Source organism: Oncorhynchus tshawytscha, linkage group LG20 (assembly GCF_018296145.1).
Source record: "Oncorhynchus tshawytscha isolate Ot180627B linkage group LG20, Otsh_v2.0, whole genome shotgun sequence".
In the NCBI taxonomy this organism is placed as follows: Eukaryota; Metazoa; Chordata; class Actinopteri; order Salmoniformes; family Salmonidae; genus Oncorhynchus; species Oncorhynchus tshawytscha.
In genome coordinates, this window is record NC_056448.1 from 50,338,294 (window position 1) to 50,363,571 (window position 25,278).

The 25,278-nt window shown below is 42.8% G+C and overlaps 1 protein-coding gene across 1 annotated transcript in view; it reads right to left on the bottom strand.

Moving 5' to 3' along the window:
- Window positions 1-301: 301 nt before the first annotated feature.
- The window catches only part of LOC121840162 (muscle, skeletal receptor tyrosine-protein kinase-like), a 41,766-nt gene continuing 16,789 nt past the window's right edge, over window positions 302-25,278 (bottom strand). The window contains 4 exon segments of the mRNA XM_042302032.1: window positions 302-556; window positions 3,769-3,893; window positions 5,373-5,514; window positions 5,784-5,911. Coding sequence (XP_042157966.1) covers window positions 317-556; window positions 3,769-3,893; window positions 5,373-5,514; window positions 5,784-5,911 — 635 coding nt within the window. The 3' untranslated portion in view covers window positions 302-316.

Below are 25,278 nucleotides of genomic sequence, written 5' to 3' on the forward strand. Positions count from 1 at the left end.
ATGGCTTGGTAACATTGTCTGGTCTTTTACAAGCCTGTAAGTTGCTGATTGAGGTTAGAGTTCGGTTTGGGGTCTATGAGGTAAAACAGTGATACAATGGGGAGTGAGAGGAGAAAAACATGAGCTGACTAGGAGACACAGCTGAATATACTCAGAGAGACCACACACACATACACACACACACACACACACACACACCACAGACTGAGAGCAGCTAGCAAAACAGCAAACAGAGTTCAAACCAACACACTGGGTAAACAGCACATTGTTCTAAAACACAGGATAGGTAGATATGTGCTGTTGCTAATGCTACCCCTTAGCACTTTGGTCTAAAGTAGTAGATAGAGAGGCTGACAGGCAATAGGGTGACATTCAAGGAATGTGATGGGGGCCTACCTTGGACAGTGACTCCGGCTGAAGATTTGGCAGACTTCGCCCCAGCGCTGTGTCTGTTGGAGGCTAGACATGTGTAGCGAGCAGGTTTAGTCACCGTGATGTGTAGCACAGACAGAATCACCTCTCCTGCTAATGTCTCCTCCACAGAGCCACCCGGAACCTGATGGAATAACACAAGAAAGATACACTTTAGAGGAGTGTGTGTGTGTGTGTGTGTGTGTGTGTGTGTGTGTGTGTGTGTGTGTGTGTGTGTGTGTGTGTGTGTGTGTGTGTGTGTGTGTGTGTGTGTGTGTGTGTGTGTGTGTGTGTGTGTCTGTGTCTGTGTCTGTGTCTGTGTCTGTGTGTGTGTCTGTGTGTCTGTGTGTCTGTGTGTCTGTGTGTCTGTGTGTCTGTGTCTGTGTCTGTGTCTGTGTCTGTGTCTGTGTCTGTGTGTGTGTCTGTGTCTGTGTCTGTGTCTGTGTCTGTGTCTGTGTCTGTGTCTGTGTCTGTGTCTGTGTCTGTGTCTGTGTCTGTGTGTGTGTGTGTGTGTGTGTCTGTGTGTGTGTGTGTGTGTGTGTGTGTCAGTGGAGGCAGCTGAGAGGAGGACGGCTCATAATGTCTGGAACGGAGCACATGGAATGGCATCAAATGTTGATGATACCTTCCCACCTATTCCCATGAGCCTGTCCTCCCCTATATTATGTTTTATTTTATTATTTTATTTCACCTTTATTTAACCAGGTCGGCCAGTTGAGAACATTTACAATTGCGACCTGGCCAAGATAAAGCAAAGCAGTGCGACACGAACAACAGAGTTGGAATAAACTAACATACAGTCAATAATACAGGAGAAAAAGTCTATATACAGTGTGTGCAAGTGTAGTAAGATTAGGGAGGTAAGGCAATAAATAGGCCACAGAGGCGAAATAATTACATTTTAGCATTAACACTGGAGTGATAGATGTGCAGATGATGATGTGCAAGTAGAGATACTGGGGTACAGAAGAGCAATACATAAATAACAATATGGGGATGAGGGAGTTGGATGGGCTATTTACAGATGGGCTGTGTACAGGTGCAATGATCGGTAAGCTGCTCTGACAGCTGGTGCTCAAAGTTAGTGAGGGAGATATAAGACTCCAGCTTCAGTGATTTTTGCAATTTGTTCCAGTCATTGGCATCTGAGAACTGGAAGAAAAGACGACCAAAGAGGTGTTGGCTTTGGGGGTGACCAGTGAAATATACCTGCTGGAGCGCGTTCTACGGGTGGGTGTTGCTATGGTGTCCAGTGAGCTGAGACAAGTTGGGGCTTTACCTGGCAAAGACTTATAGATGACCTTGAGCCAGTGGGTTTGGCAGCGAGTATGAAGCGAGGGCAAGCCAACGAGAGCATACAGGTCACAGTGGTGGGTAGTATATGGGGAATTGATGACAAAACTGATGGCACTGTGATAGACTACATCCAATTTGCTGAGTAGAATGTTGGAGGCCATTTTGTAAATGACATCGCCGAAGTCAAGGATCGGTTGGATAGTCAGTTTTACAAGGGTATGTTTGGTGGCATGAGTGAAGGATGCTTTGTTGCGAAATAGGAAGCCAATTCTAGATTTAATTTTGGATTGGAGATGCTTAATGTGAGTCTGGAAGGAGAGTTTGCAGTCTAACCAGACACCTAGGTATTTGTAGATATTCTAAGTCAGAACCGTCCAGAGTAGTGATGCTAGGCGGGCGGGCGGTTGCGGGCAGCAATCAATTGAAGAGCATGAATTTAGTTTTAATAGCATATAAAAGCAGTGGGAGGCCACGGAAGGAGTGTTGTATGGCATTGAAGCTTGTTTGGAGGTTTGTTTACAGTGTCCCAAGAAGGGCACGAAGTATACCGAATGGTGTCATCTGCATAGAGGTGGATCAGAGACCAGCAGCAAGAGCGACATCATTGATGTATACAGAGAAAATAGTCAGCCTGAGAATTGAATTCTATTTGAGAAGTAGTTAGTGAACAAGGCAGTCAGGTGCCACAAACCTCCTGTGTTGTGAGAGTGTGTGTGTGATGTTTCTATGGTATGGATAAAACAATGGTTCTGCTTCCTAGGGTATGGATAAAACAATGGTTCTGCTTCCTAGGGTATGGATAAAACAATGGTTCTGCTTCCTAGGGTATGGATAAAACAATGGTTCTGCTTCCTAGGGTATGGATAAAACACTGTTTCTGCTTCCTATGGTATGGATAAAACAATGTTTCTGCTTCCTAGGGTATGGATAAAACAATGTTTCTGCTTCCTAGGGTATGGATAAAACAATGTTTCTGCTTCCTAGGGTATGGATAAAAATGCAGTACCCTCTCTGTGATATCAATCAGTTAAAGTGCTGAGTTCAAATGTCTATATTTGACGCTTCGCACACACAGCTGCTTTTAGACCTCGAGGTTCATCTGGCTACAGGAAATTAAAGACTGTTTATAGCAGCCAAAAAGCCCGGTGTCCCACAGAGTCATCTAAATCACTACACCATGTCCTCCTAGAGTCATTTACAGCTACATTACTCTAACTAAATACTTTCCAGACCGAGCCAAGGACCGAGCCAAAGACCTAGCCAAAGACCAAGCCAAAGCCCTAGCCAAAGACCAAGCCAAAGCCCTAGCCAAAGACCTAGCCAAAGACCTAGCCAAAGACCAAGCCAAAGACCTAGCCATTGCTCTTATCATTCCCAATTAACATTGTTCTGTCAATACTTTAATGCTGACTGGGGATATCTGACAAATCGACAGTATCTCCGGTGCTCCAAAGAGACATAAAATTGGTATGCACAAGTTAATCTGACTCTGGGGACGTAGATAAAGGACCTCATTGCCAAAATCCCGCAGTATCCCTCGGTGTGGACGGGGCCTTTATGATGACAAAGAGAACACTTTAAAATTAACAATGCTTTGGAGTAACAGAGAGGACTGATCATTTATGGGAGTAATGTACTGTTTGACATTTACACTGAACTCTACCGAGTACCCCAGCTTTGAGGTGGCCAAGGCTGTGCCTGATCAGATCTGGGCCCGTATTCCTAAAGCGTCTCAGAGTAGGAGTGCTGATCTAGGATAAGTTTTTCCTTTAGATCCTAAAAAAGTCTATGGATCCACAACCCCCTGGGAAGAGGAAGAAGAGGAAGCATATGAGAAGTGGAAAGAGCAGTATATCCGGAGAGCAGTAATCACGCTATTCCCATTCTCCAACATTAGAGCAGTACTCATGGTATTCACGTTCTCCAACCACGGAGAGCAGTACTCATGGTATTCACGTTCTCCAACCACGGAGAGCAGTACTCATGGTATTCACATTCTCCAACCACGGAGAGCAGTACTCATGGTATTCACGTTCTCCAACTACGGAGAGCAGTACTCACGGTATTCCCGTTCTCCAACCATGTGATGGCGGGGATAGGGTTTCCAGTGGCGTTACACTCCAGAGAGACCTCGCTACCGAAGGTCACTCTCTTATCCTTAGGGACCCTGAGGATCCGGGCTGGGGCTGGAGGAAACATCAAAACATAACAGTAAGAAACATCATGAGTTATATGTTGAATTAACCTGCTATTAACATTAGCCTGCTATTAAGTATTTCAGAGTCCTCTGTTGTGGGTCCACCAGCCTTACTAGGACTAGGACCCTGTACTTCTATGGTGACTGGTTTGGAGAAGACTCTAGGACTTACCCTGTACTTCTATGGTGACTGGTTTGGAGAAGGCTCTAGGACTTACCCTGTACTTCTATGGTGACTGGTTTGGAGAAGACTCTAGGACTTACCCTGTACTTCTATGGTGACTGGTTTGGAGAAGACTCTAGGACTAGGACCCTGTACTTCTATGGTGACTGGTTTGGAGAAGACTCTAGGACTAGGACCCTGTACTTCTATGGTGACTGGTTTGGAGAAGACTCTAGGACTAGGACCCTGTACTTCTATGGTGACTGGTTTGGAGAAGGCTCTAGGACTAGGACCCTGTACTTCTGTGGTGACTGGTTTGGAGAAGGCTCTGGGACTTACCCTGTACTTCTATGGTGACTGGTTTGGAGAAGACTCTAGGACTTACCCTGTACTTCTTTGGTGACTGGTTTGGAGAAGGCTCTGGGACTTACCCTGTACTTCTATGGTGACTGGTTTGGAGAAGACTCTAGGGCTTACCCTGTACTTCTATGGTGACTGGTTTGGAGAAGACTCTAGGACTTACCCTGTACTTCTATGATGACTGGTTTGGAGAAGACTCTAGGACTTACCCTGTACTTCTGTGGTGACTGGTTTGGAGAAGGCTCTAGGACTTTCCCTGTACTTCTATGGTAACTGGTTTGGAGAAGGCTCAAGGAATTACCCTGTACTTCTATGGTGACTGGTTTGGAGAAGAGTCTAGGACTTACCCTGTACTTCTATGGTGACTGGTTTGGAGAAGACTCTAGGACTTACCCTGTACTTCTATGGTGACTGGTTTGGAGAAGACTCTAGGACTTACCCTGTACTTCTATGGTGACTGGTTTGGAGAAGACTCTAGGACTTACCCTGTACTTCTATGGTGACTGGTTTGGAGAAGGCTCTAGGGCTTACCCTGTACTTCTATGGTGACTGGTTTGGAGAAGGCTCTAGGACTTACCCTGTACTTCTATGGTGACTGGTTTGGAGAAGACTCTAGGACTTACCCTGTACTTCTATGGTGACTGGTTTGGAGAAGGCTCTAGGGCTTACCCTGTACTTCTTTGGTGACTGGTTTGGAGAATGCTCTAGGACTTACCCTGTACTTCTATGGTGACTGGTTTGGAGAAGGCTCTAGGACTTACCCTGTACTTCTATGGTGACTGGTTTGGAGAAGACTCTAGGACTTACCCTGTACTTCTATGGTGACTGGTTTGGAGAAGACTCTAGGACTTACCCTGTACTTCTATGGTGACTGGTTTGGAGAAGGCTCTAAGACTTACCCTGTACTTCTATGGTGACTGGTTTGGAGAAGGCTCTAAGACTTACCCTGTACTTCTATGGTGACTGGTTTGGAGAAGGCGATCCCGAAGCTGTTCTTGGCCACACAACGGTACTGCCCCGCGTCTTCCTTCTTGATGTTATGGATCTTCAGAGTGCCATAATCCAGAATCGTGATCCGATCACTCACCTGTTGGGAGTATTGATTCTGAAAGTGAGTTGAGTGTCTAAGAACAATGCTGTTATCTTTATTCAGTTGATGGCTTCTGTTTGTGTGGACCACTTGATTCCTGTATCAATTCAATGGGTGGTGTAGTCTAGAACCTCAACGTGGTCTGTCACAATTGTCAATATGTGAAATTCCTGCAGAGTATTCTTCAGTTGATGTTTGAGTACTGTGCTCATATAGTATACCGTCCTCACAACAAACCGTCAGTGCTGATTGAAAATAAGAGGTACCGTCATAAGAGCATCATCTTTGATCCAGGAGATGTCTGGTTTGGGGTTTCCTAGCGTCACACAGGGCAACACGGCCTTGGACTCAATCAGTAGCGTCATGTTGGTGGGGTGTCTTTTTATCTGAGGCTCTGGAAGTAGAACATAGTTGCTGATTAAATCAATGTGGTATCATTGCAGAATATCCTTCTCCCTAATACTGTCTGAATGAAAACAATCTGAAGCATTGAAGGCATCTTTAGTTCACTGGCATAAAATCAGCAAGCTTGACACTATGTAGAGTTCACACCAGTGTGATTGACAAAGGACAATAAGATTCTCGCCTACCAAAGTGATCAGTTGACAAATCTGAGACTCCCTGGTTTAGACTTCAGAGATCCTGTACAGGCTATTCTGAGACATCTAGAATACTGTATGGAACAAAGAAACAGTTGAGTTTCAAATGACACCCTATTCCCTATTTAGAGGACTACTTTTAAGAGTCTAAGAAGAAACATGTGGGCACTAAAGTTCTTCCATGTTTTAGAAGTGGTACCGGGTACCTTCAAACGTGTATACATGAGAGTCTCATCTTTCCACACAGTGGTCACATTAGTTTTGTAGGCCAAAGCATTCGGACGCTACAGACGTTTCGTGAGAAGACCGATTGTTTGGGATGTCTCATGGTCTGATAAACACCGCTCTAGCTCTGACACCTTCCATCACAGATGAGGAAGGTCACCATTGGAAGATCTGGGGGATTGAGACGCAGCCCATGCAAAAAAAACGTATCTCTAATTTAGATGGATTCTCATGGGGATTTTTGATAAAAGCTCATTAGATTTCCACAGAGGCACAAACATCAACTACAAGGGGTTAGGTTTTAACCAGAGTACTACTTTTGACGCTATGTGCCCTGGTAAAACATAGTGTACATCTCAGGCAATAGAGTGCCATTGGGGGCACAGTCCTGAACACGGTACGGATCCCTTAGAACACGGGGCATAACCCCACATACCTCTCTGATTTAGAGGGGTTGGGTTAAATGCTGAAGACACATTTCAGTTGAATGCCTTCAGTTGTACAACTGACAAGATATCCCCATTTCCCTTTACAACTGACTAGGTCTCCCCCTTTCCCTTTACAACTGACAAGATATCCCCATTTCCCTTTACAACTGACTAGGTATCCCCCTTTCCCTTTTCAACTGACTAGATATCCCCCTTTCCCTTTAAAACTGACTAGGTATCCCCATTTCCCTTTCCAACTGACTAGATATCCCCATTTCCCTTTACAACTGACTAGATATCCCCTTTCCAACTGACTAGATATCCCCATTTCCTTTACAACTGACTAGATATCCCCTTTCCCATTACAACTGACTAGATATCCCCCTTTCCCCTTTACAACTGACTAGATATCCCCCTTTCCCATTACAACTGACTAGACATCCCCTTTCCCCTTTCCCTTTCCAACTGACTAGGTATCCCCCTTTCCAACTGACTAGTTATTCCGCTTTACAAGTGACTAGGTATCCCCCTTTCCAACTGACTAGATATCCCCTTTCCCCATTCCCTTTCCAACTGACTAGGTATCCCCCTTTCCAACTGACTAGTTATTCTGCTTTACAAGTGACTAGGTATCCCCCTTTCCCTTTACAACTGACTAGATATCCCCTTTCCCCTTTCCCTTTACAACTGACTAGATATCCCCTTTCCCATTACAACTGACTAGATATCCCCCTTTCCCCTTTACAACTGACAAGATATCCCCCTTTCCCATTACAAATGACTAGATATCCCCCTTTCCCCTTTCCCTTTCCAACTGACTAGGTATCCCCCTTTCCAACTGACTAGTTATTCCGCTTTACAAGTGACTAGGTATCCCCCTTTCCCTTTACAACTGACTAGATATCCCCTTTCCCCTTTCCCTTTACGACTGACTAGATATCCCCCTTTCCCTTTACAACTGACTAGATATCCCCCTTTCCCTTTACAACTTACTACGTATCCCCCTTTCCAAATGACTATATATCCCTTTCCCTTTACAACTGACTAGATATCCCCTTTCCCTTTACAACTGACTATATATCCCCCTTTCTCTTTCCAACTGACTAGATATCCCCCTTTCCAACTGACTAGATATCCCCCTTTCCCATTACAAATGACTAGATATCCCCCTTTCCTTTCCCTTTCCAACTGACTAGGTATCCCCCTTTCCAACTGACTAGTTATTCCGCTTTACAAGTGACTAGGTATCCCCCTTTCCCTTTACAACTGACTAGATATCCCCTTTCCCCTTTCCCTTTACGACTGACTAGATATCCCCCTTTCCCTTTACAACTGACTAGATATCCCCTTTCCTTTACAACTTACTACGTATCCCCTTTCCAAATGACTATATATCCCTTTCCCTTTACAACTGACTAGATATCCCCTTTCCCTTTACAACTGACTATATATCCCCTTTCTCTTTCCAACTGACTAGATATCCCCTTTCCAACTGACTAGATATCCCCCTTTCCCATTACAAATGACTAGATATCCCCTTTCCCCTTTCCCTTTCAACTGACTAGGTATCCCCTTTCTAGTTATTCCTTTACAACTGACTAGGTATCCCAACTTCCCCTTTCCCCTTTCCTTTACGACTGACTAGATATCCCCTTTCCCTTTACAACTGACTAGATATCCCCTTTCCCTTTACAACTTACTGATCCCCTTTCCAAAGACTATATATCCCTTTCCTTTACAACTGACTAGATATCCCTTTCCTTTACAACTGACTATATATCCCCTTTCTTTCCAACTGACTAGATATCCCCTTTCCAACTGACTAGATATCCCCTTTTCCTTTACAACTGACTATATATCCCCCTTTCTTTCTTTCCAACTGACTAGATATCCCCTTTCCTTTTTTACAACTGACTAGGTATCCTTTCCCATTTCTTTTACAACTGACTAGATATCCCCTTTCCCATTTCTCTTTACAACTGACTAGATATCCCTTTCCTTTCCCTTTACAACTGACTAGATATCCCCTTTCCTTTACAACTGACTAGATATCCCCCTTTCCTTTTCAACTGACTAGATATCCCCTTTCCAACTGACTTTCCCCTTTTCTCTTTTCAACTGACTAGATATCCCCCTTTCCCCTTTCCTTTACTTCTGACTAGATATCCCCTTTCCCCTTTCCCTTTACAACTGACTAGAAATCCCCTTTCCCCTTTCACTTTACAACTGACTATATATCCCCTTTCCCTTTACAACTGACTAGATATCTCCCTTTCCAACTGACTAGATATCCCCCTTTCCCTTTACAACTGACTAGATATCCCCTTTCCCCTTTCCCTTTACAACTGACTAGATATCCCCTTTCACCTTTCCCTTTATAACTGACTAGATATCCCCCTTTCCTTTACAACTGACTAGATATTCCCCTTTCCCCTTTCCCTTTACAACTGACTAGATATCCCCTTTCCCTTTCCAACTGACTAGATATCCCCTTTCCCCTTTCCCTTTACAACTGACTAGATATCCCCTTTACCCTTTCCTTTTACAACTGACTAGGTATCCCCCTTTCCAACTGACTAGTTATCCCGCTTTACAAGTGACTAGGTATCCCCCTTTCCAACTGACTAGATATCCCCTTGCCCTTTCCAACTGACTAGATATCCCCCTTTCCAACTGACTAGATATCCCCCTTTCTCTTTCCAACTGACTAGATATCCCCCTTTCCCTTTCCTTTACAACTGACTAGAAATCCCCCTTTCCCTTTCCCTTTACAACTGACTAGGTATCCCCTTTCCCCTTTCCCTTTACAACTGACTAGAAATCCCCTTTCCCCTTTCCTTTACAACTGACTAGGTATCCCTTTCCTTTCTCTTTCAACTGACTATATATCCCCTTTCTCTTTACAACTGACTAGATATCCCCTTTCCCCTTTCCCTTTACAACTGACTAGGTATCCCCTTTCCCCTTTCCCTTTACAACTGACTAGATATCCCCTTTCCCCTTTCTCTTTCCAACTGACTACATATCCACCTTTCTCTTTACAACTGACTAGATATCCCCTTTCCCCTTTCCCTTTACAACTGACTAGGTATCCCCTTTCCCCTTTCCCTTTACAACTGACTAGATATCCCCTTTCCCATTTCTCTTTACAACTGACTAGATATCCCCTTTCCCATTTCTCTTTACAACTGACTAGATATCCCCTTTCCCCTTTCCTTTTACAACTGACTAGATATCCCCTTTCCCTTTCCCTTTACAACTGACTAGATATCCCCCTTTCCTTTCCAACTGACTAGATATCCCCTTTCCAACTGACTAGATATCCCCTTTCTGTTTACAACTGACTAGATATCCCCTTTCTTTCTCTTTACAACTGACTAGGTATCCCCTTTCCCCTTTCCTTTACAACTGACTAGGTATCCCCTTTTCCTTTACAACTGACTAGATATCCCCCTTTCCTTTTCCTTTACAACTGACTAGAAATCCCCTTTCCCTTTCCCTTTACAACTGACTAGGTATCCCCTTTCCCCTTTCCTTTATAACTGACTAGGTATCCCCCTTTCCTTTCCAACTGACTAGGTATCCCCTTTCCAACTGACTAGTGATCCCGCTTTACAAGTGACTAGGTATCCCCCTTTCCCTTTCCAACTGACTAGATATCCCCCTTTCCAACTGACTAGATATCCCCCTTTCTCTTTACAACTGACTATATATCCCCCTTTCTCTTTCCAACTGACTACATATCCACCTTTCTCTTTACAACTGACTAGATATCCCCTTTCCCCTTTCCCTTTACAACTGACTAGGTATCCCCTTTCCCCTTTCCCTTTACATCTGACTAGATATCCCCTTTCCCCTTTCTCTTTACAACTGACTAGATATCCCCTTTCCCCTTTCCTTTACAACTGACTAGATATCCCCCTTTCCCTTTCCCTTACAACTGACTATATATCCCCTTTCCTTTCCTTTACAACTGACTAGATATCCCCTTTCCCTTTACAACTGACTAGATATCCCCTTTCCAACTGACTAGATATCCCCTTTCCTTTCCAACTGACTAGATATCCCCTTTCCCTTTACAACTGACTAGATATCCCCTTTCCCCTTTCCTTTACTTCTGACTAGATATCCCCCTTTCCTTTCCTTTACAACTGACTAGATATCCCCTTTCCCCTTTCCCTTACAACTGACTATATATCCCCTTTCCCCTTTCCCTTTACAACTGACTAGAAATCCTTTCTTTCCTTTACAACTGACTAGATATCCCCTTTCCTTTACAACTGACTAGATATCCCCCTTTCCTTTACAACTGACTAGATATCCCCCTTTCCCCTTTCCCTTTACAACTGACTAGATATCCCCTTTCCCCTTTCCTTTATAACTGACTAGATATACCCCTTTCCCTTTCCCTTTACAACTGACTAGATATCCCCCTTTCCTTTACAACTGACTAGATATTCCCCTTTCCCTTTCCTTTACAACTGACTAGATATCCCCTTTCCAACTGACTAGATATCCCCTTTCCCCTTTCCTTTCCAACTGACTAGATATCCCCCTTTCCAACTGACTAGATATCCCCTTTCCCTTTACAACTGACTAGATATCCCCCTTTCCAACTGACTAGTTATCCCCTTTCTCTTTACAACTGACTAGATATCCCCCCTTTCTTTTCCAACTGACTAGATATCCACATTTCTCTTTACAACTGACTAGATATCCCCTTTCCCTTTACAACTGACTCGATATCCCCTTTCCCCTTTCCCTTTACAACTGACTAGATATCCCCTTTCCCTTTACAACTGACTAGATATCCCCTTTCCCTTTCCCTTTACAACTGACTAGATATCCCCTTTCCTTCCCTTTCCAACTGACTAGGTATCCCCTTTCCAACTTTAGTTATCCCGCTTTACAACTGACTAGATATCCCCTTTCCCTTTACAACTGACTAGATATCCCCCTTTCCTTTACAACTGACTAGATATCCCCCCCTTTCCCTTTACAACTGACTAGATATCCCCCTTTCCTTTCCTTTACAACTGACTAGATATCCCCCTTTCCCTTTCCTTTACAACTGACTAGATATCCCCTTTCCCTTTCCTTTACAACTGACTAGATATCCCCTTTCCTTTCCTTTACAACTGACTAGATATCCCCTTTCCCCTTTCCCTTTACAACTGACTAGATATCCCCTTTCCTTTCCTTTACAACTGACTAGATATCCCCCTTTCCCCTTTCCCTTTACAACTGACTAGATATCCCCCTTTCCAACTGACTAGGTATCCCCTTTCCTTTACAACTGACTAGATATCCTTTTTCAACTGACTAGATATCCCCCTTTCTCTTTACAACTGACTAGATATCCCCTTTCCTTTCCTTTCCAACTGACTAGGTATCCCCTTTCCAACTGACTAGTTATCCCGCTTTACAAGTGACTAGGTATCCCCCTTTCCTTTACAACTGACTAGATATCCCCTTTCCCTTTACAACTGACTAGATATCCCTTTCCCCTTTCCCTTTACAACTGACTAGATACCCCCTTTCCCCTTTCCCTTTACAACTGACTAGATATCCCCTTTCCCCTTTCCTTTACAACTGACTAGATATCCCCTTTTCCTTTCCTTTACAACTGACTAGATATCCCCTTTCCCCTTTCCCTTTACAACTGACTAGATATCCCCCTTTCCCTTTCCTTTACAACTGACTAGATATCCCCCAACTGACTAGATATCCCCTTTCCTTTACAACTGACTAGATATCCCCCTTTCCAACTGACTAGATATCCCCCTTTCTCTTTACAACTGACTAGATATCCCCCTTTCCCCTTTCCCTTTCCAACTGACTAGGTATCCCCCTTTCCAACTGACTAGTTATCCCCTTTACAAGTGACTAGGTATCCCCTTTCCCTTTACAACTGACTAGATATCCCCCTTTCCTTTACAACTGACTAGATATCCCCTTTCCCTTCCCTTTACAACTGACTAGATACCCCTTTTCCCTTTCCCTTTACAACTGACTAGATATCCCCTTTCCTTTCCTTTCCAACTGACTAGACATCCACATTTCTCTTTACAACTGACTAGATATCCCCTTTCCCTTTACAAACTGACTAGGTATCCCCTTTCCCCTTTCCTTTACAACTGACTAGATATCCCCTTTCCCCTTTACAACTGACTAGATATTCCCCTTTCCCCTTTCCTTTACAACTGACTAGATATCCCCCTTTCCCTTTACAACTAACTAGATATCCCCTTTCACCTTTCCCTTTACAACTGACTAGATTTCCCCCTTTCCCCTTTCCCTTTCCAACTGACTAGGTATCCCCCTTTCCAACTGACTAGTTATCCCGCTTTACAAGTGACTAGGTATCCCCCTTTCCCTTTACAACTGACTAGATATCCCCCTTTCCCTTTACAACTGACTAGATATCCCCCTTTCCTTTCCCTTTACAACTGACTAGATACCCCCTTTCCCTTTCCCTTTACAACTGACTAGATATCCCCCTTTCCCCTTTCCCTTTACAACTGACTAGATATCCCCTTTCCAACTGACTAGATATCCCCTTTTCCTTTACAACTGACTAGATATCCCCCTTTCCAACTGACTAGATATCCCCTTTCTCTTTACAACTGACTAGATATCCCCTTTCCCTTTCCTTTCCAACTGACTAGGTATCCCCTTTCCAACTGACTAGTTATCCCGCTTTACAAGTGACTAGGTATCCCCTTTCCCTTTACAACTGACTAGATATCCCCCTTTCCCTTTACAACTGACTAGATATCCCCTTTCCCCTTTCCCTTTACAACTGACTAGATACCCCCTTTCCTTTCCCTTTACAACTGACTAGATATCCCCCTTTTCCCCTTTCCTTTACAACTGACTAGATATCCCCCTTTCCCATTTCCCTTTACAACTGACTAGATATCCCCTTTCCAACTGACTTATCCCCTTTCCTTTACAACTGACTAGATATCCCCTTTCCAACTGACTAGATATCCCCTTTCTCTTTACAACTGACTAGATATCCCCTTTCTCTTTCCAACTGACTAGATATCCTTTCCTTTCCTTTACAACTGACTAGGTATCCCCTTTCCCTTTCCTTTACAACTGACTAGATATCCCCTTTCCCCTTTACAACTGACTAGATATCCCCTTTCCCTTTCCAACTGACTAGATATCCCCCTTTCCAACTGACTAGATATCCCCTTTCCTTTACAACTGACTAGATATCCCCTTTCCAACTGACTAGTTATCCCCTTTCTCTTTACAACTGACTAGTTATCCCCTTTCTCTTTACAACTGACTAGATATCCCCCTTTCTCTTTCCAACTGACTAGATATCCACATTTCTCTTTACAACTGACTAGATATCCCCTTTCCCTTTACAACTGACTCGGTATCCCCTTTCCTTTCCCTTTACAACTGACTAGATATCCCTTTCCCTTTACAACTGACTAGATATCCCTTTCCCTTTCCTTTACAACTGACTAGATATCCCCTTTCTCTTTACAACTGACTAGATATCCCCTTTCCCCTTTCCTTTACAACTGACTAGATATCCCCTTTCCCTTTCAACTGACTAGATATCCCCCTTTCCTTTTCCAACTGACTAGATATCCCCCTTTCCAACTGACTAGATATCCCCCTTTCTGTTTACAACTGACTAGATATCCCCCTTTCTCTTTACAACTGACTAGGTATCCCCTTTCCCTTTCCTTTACAACTGACTAGGTATCCCCTTTCCCTTTACAACTGACTAGATATCCCCCTTTCCCCTTTCCTTTACAACTGACTAGAAATCCCCTTTCCCCTTTCCCTTTACAACTGACTAGGTATCCCCTTTCCCCTTTCCTTTATAACTGACTAGGTATCCCCTTTCCCTTTCCAACTGACTAGGTATCCCCTTTCCAACTGACTAGTGATCCCGCTTTACAAGTGACTAGGTATCCCCTTTCCCTTTCCAACTGACTAGATATCCCCTTTCCAACTGACTAGATATCCCCCTTTCTCTTTACAACTGACTACATATCCACCTTTCTCTTTACAACTGACTAGATATCCCCTTTCCCCTTTCCTTTACAACTGACTAGGTATCCCCTTTCCCCTTTCCCTTTACATCTGACTAGATATCCCTTTCCCCTTTCTCTTTACAACTGACTAGATATCCCCTTTCCCTTTTCCTTTACAACTAACTAGATATCCCCCTTACAACTGACTATATATCCCCTTTCCTTTCCTTTACAACTGACTAGATATCCCTTTCCTTTACAACTGACTAGATATCCCCTTTTCCAACTGACTAGATATCCCCTTTCTCTTTCCAACTGACTAGATATCCCCTTTCCCTTTACAACTGACTAGATATCCCCCTTTCCTTTCCTTTACTTCTGACTAGATATCCCCTTTCCCCTTTCCTTTACAACTGACTAGATATCCCCTTTCCCCTTTCCCTTACAACTGACTATATATCCCCTTTCCCCTTTCCCTTTACAACTGACTAGAAATACCCTTTCCTTTCCCTTTACAACTGACTAGATATCCCCTTTCCCTTTACAACTGACTAGATATCCCCTTTTCCCTTTACAACTGACTAGATATCCCCCTTTCCCCTTTCCCTTTACAACTGACTAGATATCCCTTTCCCTTTCCCTTTATAACTGACTAGATATACCCCTTTCCCCTTTCCCTTTACAACTGACTAGATATCCCCTTTCCTTTACAACTGACTAGATATTCCCCTTTCCCCTTTCCCTTTACAACTGACTAGATATCCCCTTTCCAACTGACTAGATATCCCCCTTTTCCCCTTTCCCCTTTCCCCTTCCCAATTGACTAGATATCCCCCTTTCCAACTGACTAGATATCCCCCTTTCCCTTTACAACTGACTAGATATCCCCCTTTCTCTTTACAACTGACTAGTTATCCCCCTTTCTCTTTACAACTGACTAGATATCCCCCTTTCTCTTTCCAACTGACTAGATATCCACATTTCTCTTTACAACTGACTAGATATCCCCCTTTCCCTTTACAACTGACTCGGTATCCCCTTTCCCCTTTCCCTTTACAACTGACTAGATATCCCCTTTCCCCTTTACAACTGACTAGATATTCCCCTTTCCCCAACTGACTTATCCTTTTTCCTTTACAACTGACTAGATATCCCTTTCACCTTTCCCTTTACAACTGACTAGATATCCCCTTTCCCCTTTCCTTTCCAACTGACTAGGTATCCCCTTTCCAACTGACTAGTTATCCCGCTTTACAAGTGACTAGGTATCCCCTTTCCCTTTACAACTGACTAGATATCCCCTTTCCCTTTACAACTGACTAGATATCCCTTTCCCTTTCCTTTACAACTGACTAGATACCCCCTTTCCCCTTTCCTTTACAACTGACTAGATATCCCCCTTTCCCTTTCCCTTTACAACTGACTAGATATCCCCTTTTCCCTTTTCCTTTACAACTGACTAGATATCCCCCTTTCCCCTTTCCTTTACAACTGACTAGATATCCCCCTTTCCAACTGACTAGATATCCCCTTTCCTTTACAACTGACTAGATATCCCCCTTTCCAACTGACTAGATATCCCCCTTTCTCTTTACAACTGACTAGATATCCCCCTTTCCTTTCCTTTCCAACTGACTAGGTATCCCCTTTCCAACTGACTAGTTATCCCGCTTTACAAGTGACTAGGTATCCCCCTTTCCTTTACAACTGACTAGATATCCCCTTTTTTCCTTTACAACTGACTAGATATCCCCCTTTCCCCTTTCCTTTACAACTGACTAGATATCCCCTTTCCTTTTTCCTTTTACAACTGACTAGATATCCCCCTTTTCCCCTTTCCTTTACAACTGACTAGATATCCCCTTTCCCCTTTCCCTTTCCAACTGACTAGACATCCACATTTCTCTTTACAACTGACTAGATATCCCCCTTTCCCTTTACAACTGACTAGGTATCCTTTCCTTTCCTTTACAACTGACTAGATATCCCCCTTTCCTTTTACAACTGACTAGATATTCCCCTTTCCCCTTTCCTTTACAACTGACTAGATATCCCCTTTCCCCTTTCCCTTTACAACTGACTAGATATCCCCTTTCACCTTTCCTTTACAACTGACTAGATTTCCCCTTTCCCCTTTCCTTTCAACTGACTAGGTATCCCCTTTCCAACTGACTAGTTATCCCGCTTTACTGAAGTGACTAGGTATCCCCTTTCCCTTTACAACTGACTAGATATCCCCTTTCCTTTACAACTGACTAGATATCCCCCTTTCCCTTTCCTTTACAACTGACTAGATATCCCCTTTCCCTTTCCCTTTACAACTGACTAGATATCCCCCTTTCCCTTTCCCTTTACAACTGACTAGATATCCCCCTTTCCCTTTCCCTTTTACAACTGACTAGATATCCCCCTTCCTTTCCTTTACAACTGACTAGATATCCCCTTTCCCTTTCCTTTACAACTGACTAGATATCCCCTTTCCAACTGACTAGATATCCCCTTTCCCTTTACAACTGACTAGATATCCCCCTTTCCAACTGACTAGATATCCCCTTTCTCTTTACAACTGACTAGATATCCCCCTTTCCCCTTTCCTTTCCAACTGACTAGGTATCCCCTTTCCAACTGACTAGTTATCCCGCTTTACAAGTGACTAGGTATCCCCCTTTCCCTTTACAACTGACTAGATATCCCCCTTTCCCCTTTACAACTGACTAGATATCCCCTTTCCTTTCCCTTTACAACTGACTAGATATCCCCCTTTCCTTTCCTTTACAACTGACTAGATATCCCCCTTTCCTTTCCCTTTACAACTGACTAGATATCCCCCTTTCTTTTACAACTGACTAGATATCCCCTTTCCCTTTACAACTGACTAGATATCCCCCTTTCCAACTGACTAGATATCCCCCTTTCCTTTACAACTGACTAGATATCCCCTTTCCCCTTTCCCTTTCCAACTGACTAGATATCCCCCTTTCCAACTGACTAGTTATCCCCTTTACAACTGACTAGATATCCCCCTTTCCTTTACAACTGACTAGATATCCCCCTTTCCCTTTACAACTGACTAGATATCCCCTTTCCCTTTCCCTTTACAACTGACTAGATATCCCCCTTTCCCTTTCCTTTACAACTGACTAGATATCCCCCTTTCCCCTTTCCTTTCCAACTGACTAGATATCCACATTTCTCTTTACAACTGACTAGATATCCTTTCCTTTCCTTTACAACTGACTCGGTATCCCCTTTCCTTTCCTTTACAACTGACTAGATATCCTTTCCTTTACAACTGACTAGATATCCCCTTTCCCCTTTCCCTTTACAACTGACTAGATATCCCCCTTTCCCTTTACAACTAACTAGATATCCCCTTTCACCTTTCCCTTTACAACTGACTAGATATCCCCCTTTCCCCTTTCCCTTTCCAACTGACTAGGTATCCCCCTTTCCAACTGACTAGTTATCCCGCTTTACAAGTGACTAGGTATCCCCCTTTCCCTTTACAACTGACTAGATATCCCCCTTTCCCTTTACAACTGACTAGATATCCCCTTTCCTTTCCTTTACAACTGACTAGATACCCCCTTTCCTTTCCTTTACAACTGACTAGATATCCCCCTTTCCTTTCCTTTACAACTGACTAGATATCCCCTTTCCAACTGACTAGATATCCCCCTTTCCTTTACAACTGACTAGATATCCCCTTTTCAACTGACTAGATATCCCCTTTCTCTTTACAACTGACTAGATATCCCCTTTCCTTTCCTTTCCAACTGACTAGGTATCCCCCTTTCCAACTGACTAGTTATCCCCCTTTACAACTGACTAGGTATCCCCCTTTCCTTTACAACTGACTAGATATCCCCCTTTCCTTTACAACTGACTAGATATCCCCTTTCCCCCATTTCCCTTTACAACTGACTAGATATCCCCTTTCCCCTTCCTTTACAACTGACTAGATATCCCCCTTTTCCCCTTCCCTTTACAACTGACTAGATATCCCCTTTCCTTTCCTTTACAACTGACTAGATATCCCCTTTCCAACTGACTAGATATCCCCTTTCCCTTTACAACTGACTAGATATCCCCCTTTCCAACTGACTAGATATCCCCTTTTCTCTTTACAACTGACTAGATATCCTTTCCTTTCTTTTCCAACTGACTAGATATCCCCCTTTCCCTTTCCTTTACAACTGACTAGATATCCCCTTTCCTTTTCCTTTACAACTGACTAGATATCCCCTTTCCTTTACAACTGACTAGATATCCCCTTTCCCTTTCCAACTGACTAGATATCCCCTTTCCAACTGACTAGATATCCCCTTTCCCTTTACAACTGACTAGATATCCCCTTTCCAACTGACTTTATCCCCCTTTCTCTTTACAACTGACTAGATATCCCCCTTTCTCTTTACAACTGACTAGATATCCCCTTTCTCTTTACAACTGACTAGATATCCACATTTCTCTTTACAACTGACTAGATATCCCCTTTCTCCTTTACAACTGACTAGATATCCTTTCCCCTTTCCCTTTACAACTGACTAGATATCCCTTTCCCCTTTCCCTTTACAACTGACTAGATATTCCCCTTTCCTTTCCTTTACAACTGACTAGATATCCCCCCATTTCTCTTTACAACTGACTAGATATCCTTTTACCCTTTCCTTTTACAACTGACTAGATATCCCCTTTCCTTTCAACTGACTAGATATCCCCTTTCCTTTCCAACTGACTAGATATCCCCTTTCCAACTGACTAGATATCCCCTTTCTGTTTACAACTGACTAGATATCCCCCTTTCTCTTTACAACTGACTAGGTATCCCCTTTCCTTTCCTTTACAACTGACTAGGTATCCCCTTTCCTTTACAACTGACTAGATATCCCCTTTCCCTTTCCTTTACAACTGACTAGAAATCCCCTTTCCTTTCCTTTACAACTGACTAGGTATCCTTTCCCCTTTCCTTTATAACTGACTAGGTATCCCCTTTCCCTTTCCAACTGACTAGGTATCCCCCTTTCCAACTGACTAGTGATCCCGCTTTACAAGTGACTAGGTATCCCCCTTTCCCTTTCCAACTGACTAGATATCCCCCTTTCCAACTGACTAGATATCCCCCTTTCTCTTTACAACTGACTATATATCCCCCTTTCTCTTTCCAACTGACTACATATCCACCTTTCTCTTTACAACTGACTAGATATCCCCTTTCCCCTTTCCCTTTACAACTGACTAGGTATCCCCTTTCCCTTTCCTTTACATCTGACTAGATATCCTTTCCTTTCTCTTTACAACTGACTAGATATCCCCCTTTCCTTTCCTTTACAACTTTCCCCCTTTCCTTTACAACTGACTATATATCCCTTTCCTTTCCTTTACAACTGACTAGATATCCCTTTCCTTTACAACTGACTAGATATCCCCTTTCCAACTGACTAGATATCCCCTTTCTCTTTCAACTGACTAGATATCCTTTCCTTTCCAACTGACTAGATATCCCCCTTTCCTTTCAACTTCTGACTAGATATCCCCTTTCCTTTCCTTTACAACTGACTAGATATCCCCTTTCCCCTTTCCCTTACAACTGACTATATATCCCCTTTCCTTTCCTTTACAACTGACTAGAAATATTCCTTTCCTTTACAACTGACTAGATATCCTTTTTTCCTTTACAACTGACTAGATATCCCCTTTCCTTTACAACTGACTAGATATCCCCTTTCCCTTTCCTTTACAACTGACTAGATATCCTTTCCCCTTTCCTTTATAACTGACTAGATATCCCTTTCCTTTCCTTTACAACTGACTAGATATCCCCCTTTCCTTTACAACTGACTAGATATTCCCCTTTCCCTTTCCTTTACAACTGACTAGATATCCCTTTCCAACTGACTAGATATCCCCCTTTTCCTTTCCCTTTCCAACTGACTAGATATCCCCCTTTCCAACTGACTAGATATCCCCCTTTCCTTTACAACTGACTAGATATCCCCCTTTCCAACTGACTAGTTATCCCCCTTTCTCTTTACAACTGACTAGATATCCCCTTTCTCTTTCCAACTGACTAGATATCCACATTTCTCTTTACAACTGACTAGATATCCCCCTTTCCCTTTACAACTGACTAGATATCCTTTTCCCCTTTCCTTTACAACTGACTAGATATCCCTTTCCCTTTACAACTGACTAGATATTCCCTTTCCCTTTCCTTTACAACTGACTAGATATCCCCCTTTCCTTTACAACTAACTAGATATCCCCCTTTCCCTTTCCCTTTACAACTGACTAGATATCCCCTTTCCTTTCCTTTCCAACTGACTAGGTATCCCCCTTTCCAACTGACTAGTTATCCCTTTACAAGTGACTAGGTATCCCCTTTCCTTTACAACTGACTAGATATCCCCCTTTCCCTTTACAACTGACTAGATATCCCCTTTCCTTTCCTTTACAACTGACTAGATATTTCCTTTCCTTTTACAACTGACTAGATATCCCCCTTTCCTTTCCTTTACAACTGACTAGATATCCCCTTTCCCCTTTCCCTTTACAACTGACTAGATATCCCCTTTCCCTTTCCTTTACAACTGACTAGATATCCCCTTTCCAACTGACTTATCCCCTTTCCTTTACAACTGACTAGATATCCCCCTTTCCCAACTGACTAGATATCCCCCTTTCTCTTTACAACTGACTAGATATCCCCTTTCCCTTTCCTTTCCAACTGACTAGGTATCCCCCTTTCCAACTGACTAGTTATCCCGGCTTTACAAGTGACTAGGTATCCCCTTTCCTTTACAACTGACTAGATATCCCCCTTTACAACTGACTAGATATCCCTTTCCCCTTTCCTTTACAACTGACTAGATATCCCCCTTTCCTTTACAACTGACTAGATATCCTTTCACCTTTCCTTTACAACTGACTAGATATCCCCCTTTCCTTTCCTTTCCAACTGACTAGATATCCCCTTTCCCTGACTTACAACTGACTAGATATCCCCCTTTCCCTTTACAACTGACTAGATATCCCCCTTTCCCTTTACAACTGACTAGATATCCTTTCCTTTCCTTTACAACTGACTAGATATCCTTTCCTTTCCAACTGACTAGATATCCCCCTTTCCTTTCCTTTACAACTGACTAGATATCCTTTCCTTTCCCTTTACAACTGACTAGATATCCCTTTCCCCTTTCCCTTTACAACTGACTAGATATCCCCTTTCCTTTCCTTTTGACTAGATATCCCCTTTCAACTGACTAGATATCCCCTTTCCTTTACAACTGACTAGATATCCCCCTTTCCAACTGACTAGATATCCCCTTTCTCTTTACAACTGACTAGATATCCCCCTTTCCCCTTTCCTTTCCAACTGACTAGGTATCCCCCTTTCCAACTGACTAGTTATCCGCTTTACAAGTGACTAGGTATCCCCCTTTCCCTTTACAACTGACTAGATATCCCCCTTTCCTTTACAACTGACTAGATATCCCCTTTCCCCTTTCCTTTACAACTGACTAGATATCCCCTTTCCCCTTTCCCTTTACAACTGACTAGATATCCCCCTTTTCCTTTCCTTTACAACTGACTAGATATCCCCCTTTCCTTTCCTTTACAACTGACTAGATATCCCCTTTCCAACTGACTAGATATCCTTTCCTTTACAACTGACTAGATATCCCCCTTTCCAACTGACTAGATATCCCCCTTTCCTTTACAACTGACTAGATATCCCCCTTTCTCTTTCAACTGACTAGATATCCCCCTTTCGATATCCCCTTTCCTTTCCTTTACAACTGACTAGATATCCTTTCCTTTACAACTGACTAGATATCCCCTTTCCTTTCCAACTGACTAGATATCCCCTTTCCCTTTCCAACTGACTAGATATCCCCTTTCCAACTGACTAGTTATCCCCCTTTCTCTTTACAACTGACTAGTTATCCCCTTTCTCTTTACAACTGACTAGATATCCCCCTTTCTCTTTCCAACTGACTAGATATCCAGATTTCTCTTTACAACTGACTAGATATCCCCCTTTCCTTTACAACTGACTCGGTATCCCTTTCCCCTTTCCTTCACAACTGACTAGATATCCCTTTCCTTTACAACTGACTAGATATTCCCCTTTCCTTTCCTTTACAACTGACTAGATATCCCCCTTTCCTTTACAACTAACTAGATATCCTTTCCCTTTCCCTTTACAACTGACTAGATATCCCCCTTTCCTTTCCTTTCCAACTGACTTCCCTTTCCAACTGACTAGTTATCCCCTTTCCAAGTGACTAGGTATCCCCCTTTCCTTTACAACTGACTAGATATCCCCTTTCCCTTTACAACTGACTAGATATCCCTTTTCCCCTTTCCTTTACAATGACTAGATATCCCCCTTTCCTTTCCTTTACAATGACTAGATATCCCCCTTTCCTTTCCTTTACAACTGACTAGATATCCCCTTTCCCTTTCCTTTACAATGACTAGATATCCCCTTTCCAACTGACTAGATATCCCCTTTCCTTTACAACTGACTAGATATCCCCTTTCCAACTGACTAGATATCCCCTTTCTCTTTACAACTGACTAGATATCCCCCTTTCCAACTGACTTTCCCTCTTTACAACTGACTAGATCCCCCTTTCCTTTCCAGCTGACTTCCTTTCCAGCTGACTAGATATCCCCCTTTCTCTTTACAACTGACTAGATATCCCCCTTTCCTTTCCTTTACAACTGACTAGAAATCCCCCTTTCCCCTTTCCTTTACAACTGACTAGGTATCCCTTTCCTTTCCTTTACAACTGACTAGGTATCCCCCTTTCCTTTACAACTGACTAGATATCCCCCTTTCCCCTTTCCTTTACAACTGACTAGAAATCCCCCTTTCCTTTCCTTTACAACTGACTAGGTATCCCTTTCCTTTACAACTGACTAGGTATCCCCCTTTCCCTTTCCAACTGACTAGTGATCCATTTCCCTTTTTCTTTACAAGTGACTAGGTATCCCCCTTTCCTTTCCAACTGACTAGATATCCCCTTTCCAACTGACTAGATGTCCCCTTTCTCTTTCAACTGACTATATATCCCCTTTCTCTTTCCAGCTGACTAGATATCCACCTTTCTCTTTACAACTGACTAGATATCCCTTTCCCCTTTCCTTTACAACTGACTAGGTATCCTTTCCCCTTTCCTTTCCAACTGACTAGATATCCTTTCCCATTTCTCTTTACAACTGACTAGATATCCCCTTTCCTTTCCTTTACAACTGACTAGATATCCTTTCTCTTTCCAACTGACTAGGTATCCACCTTTCTCTTTACAACTGACTAGATATCCCCCTTTCCCCTTTCCTTTACAACTGACTAGGTATCCTTTCCTTTCCTTTACAACTGACTAGATATCCTTTCCATTTCTCTTTTTCAACTGACTAGATATCCCTTTCCATTTCTCTTTACAACTGACTAGATATCCCCTTTACCCTTTCCTTTTTACAACTGACTAGATATCCCTTTCCCTTTTTCCTTTACAATGACTAGATATCCTTTCCAACTGACTAGATATCCCCTTTCTGTTTTTCAACTGACTAGATATCCTTTCTCTTTACAACTGACTAGATATCCCCTTTCTCTTTACAACTGACTAGGTATCCCTTTCCCTTTCCTTTACCTGACTGATAGGTATCCTTTCCTTTACAACTGACTAGATATCCTTTCCTTTCCTTTACAACTGACTAGGAATCCTTTCCTTTTCCTTTACAACTGACTAGGTATCCCTTTCCTTTCCTTTATAACTGACTAGGTATCCTTTTCCCTTTCCAACTGACTAGGTATCCCCCTTTCCAACTGACTAGTGATCCGCTTTACAAGTGACTAGGTATCCCCCTTTCCTTTCCAACTGACTAGATATCCCCTTTCCAACTGACTGATATCCCCTTTCTCTTTACAACTGACTATATATCCCCCTTTCTCTTTCCAACTGACTATATCCACCTTTCTCTTTACAACTGACTAGATATCCCCTTTCCTTTCCTTCAACTGACTAGGTATCCTTTCCCCTTTCCTTTACGTCTGACTGGATATCCCCTTTCCTTTCATTTACAGCTAACTAGATATCCTTTCCTTTCCTTACAATGACTATATATCCTTTCCTTTCCCTTTACAACTGACTAGATATCCTTTCCCTTTACAACTGACTAGATGTCCTTTCAGCTGACTAGATATCCCCCTTTCTCTTTCCAACTCCTTTCATTACAGATATCCCTTTCCTTTACAGCTGACTAGTAATCCTTTCCTTTCCTTTACTTCTGACTAGATATCCCCCTTTCCTTTCATGATGAATGTCCACAACTGACTAGATATCCCCCTTTCCCCTTTCCCCTTACAACTGACCCTTTCCCCTTTCCTTTATATATCCTTTCCTTTCCTTTACAATGACTAGAATACCCTTTCCCCTTTCCTTTACAACTGACTGGATATCCTTTCCTTTTTCAACTGACTAGATATCCTTT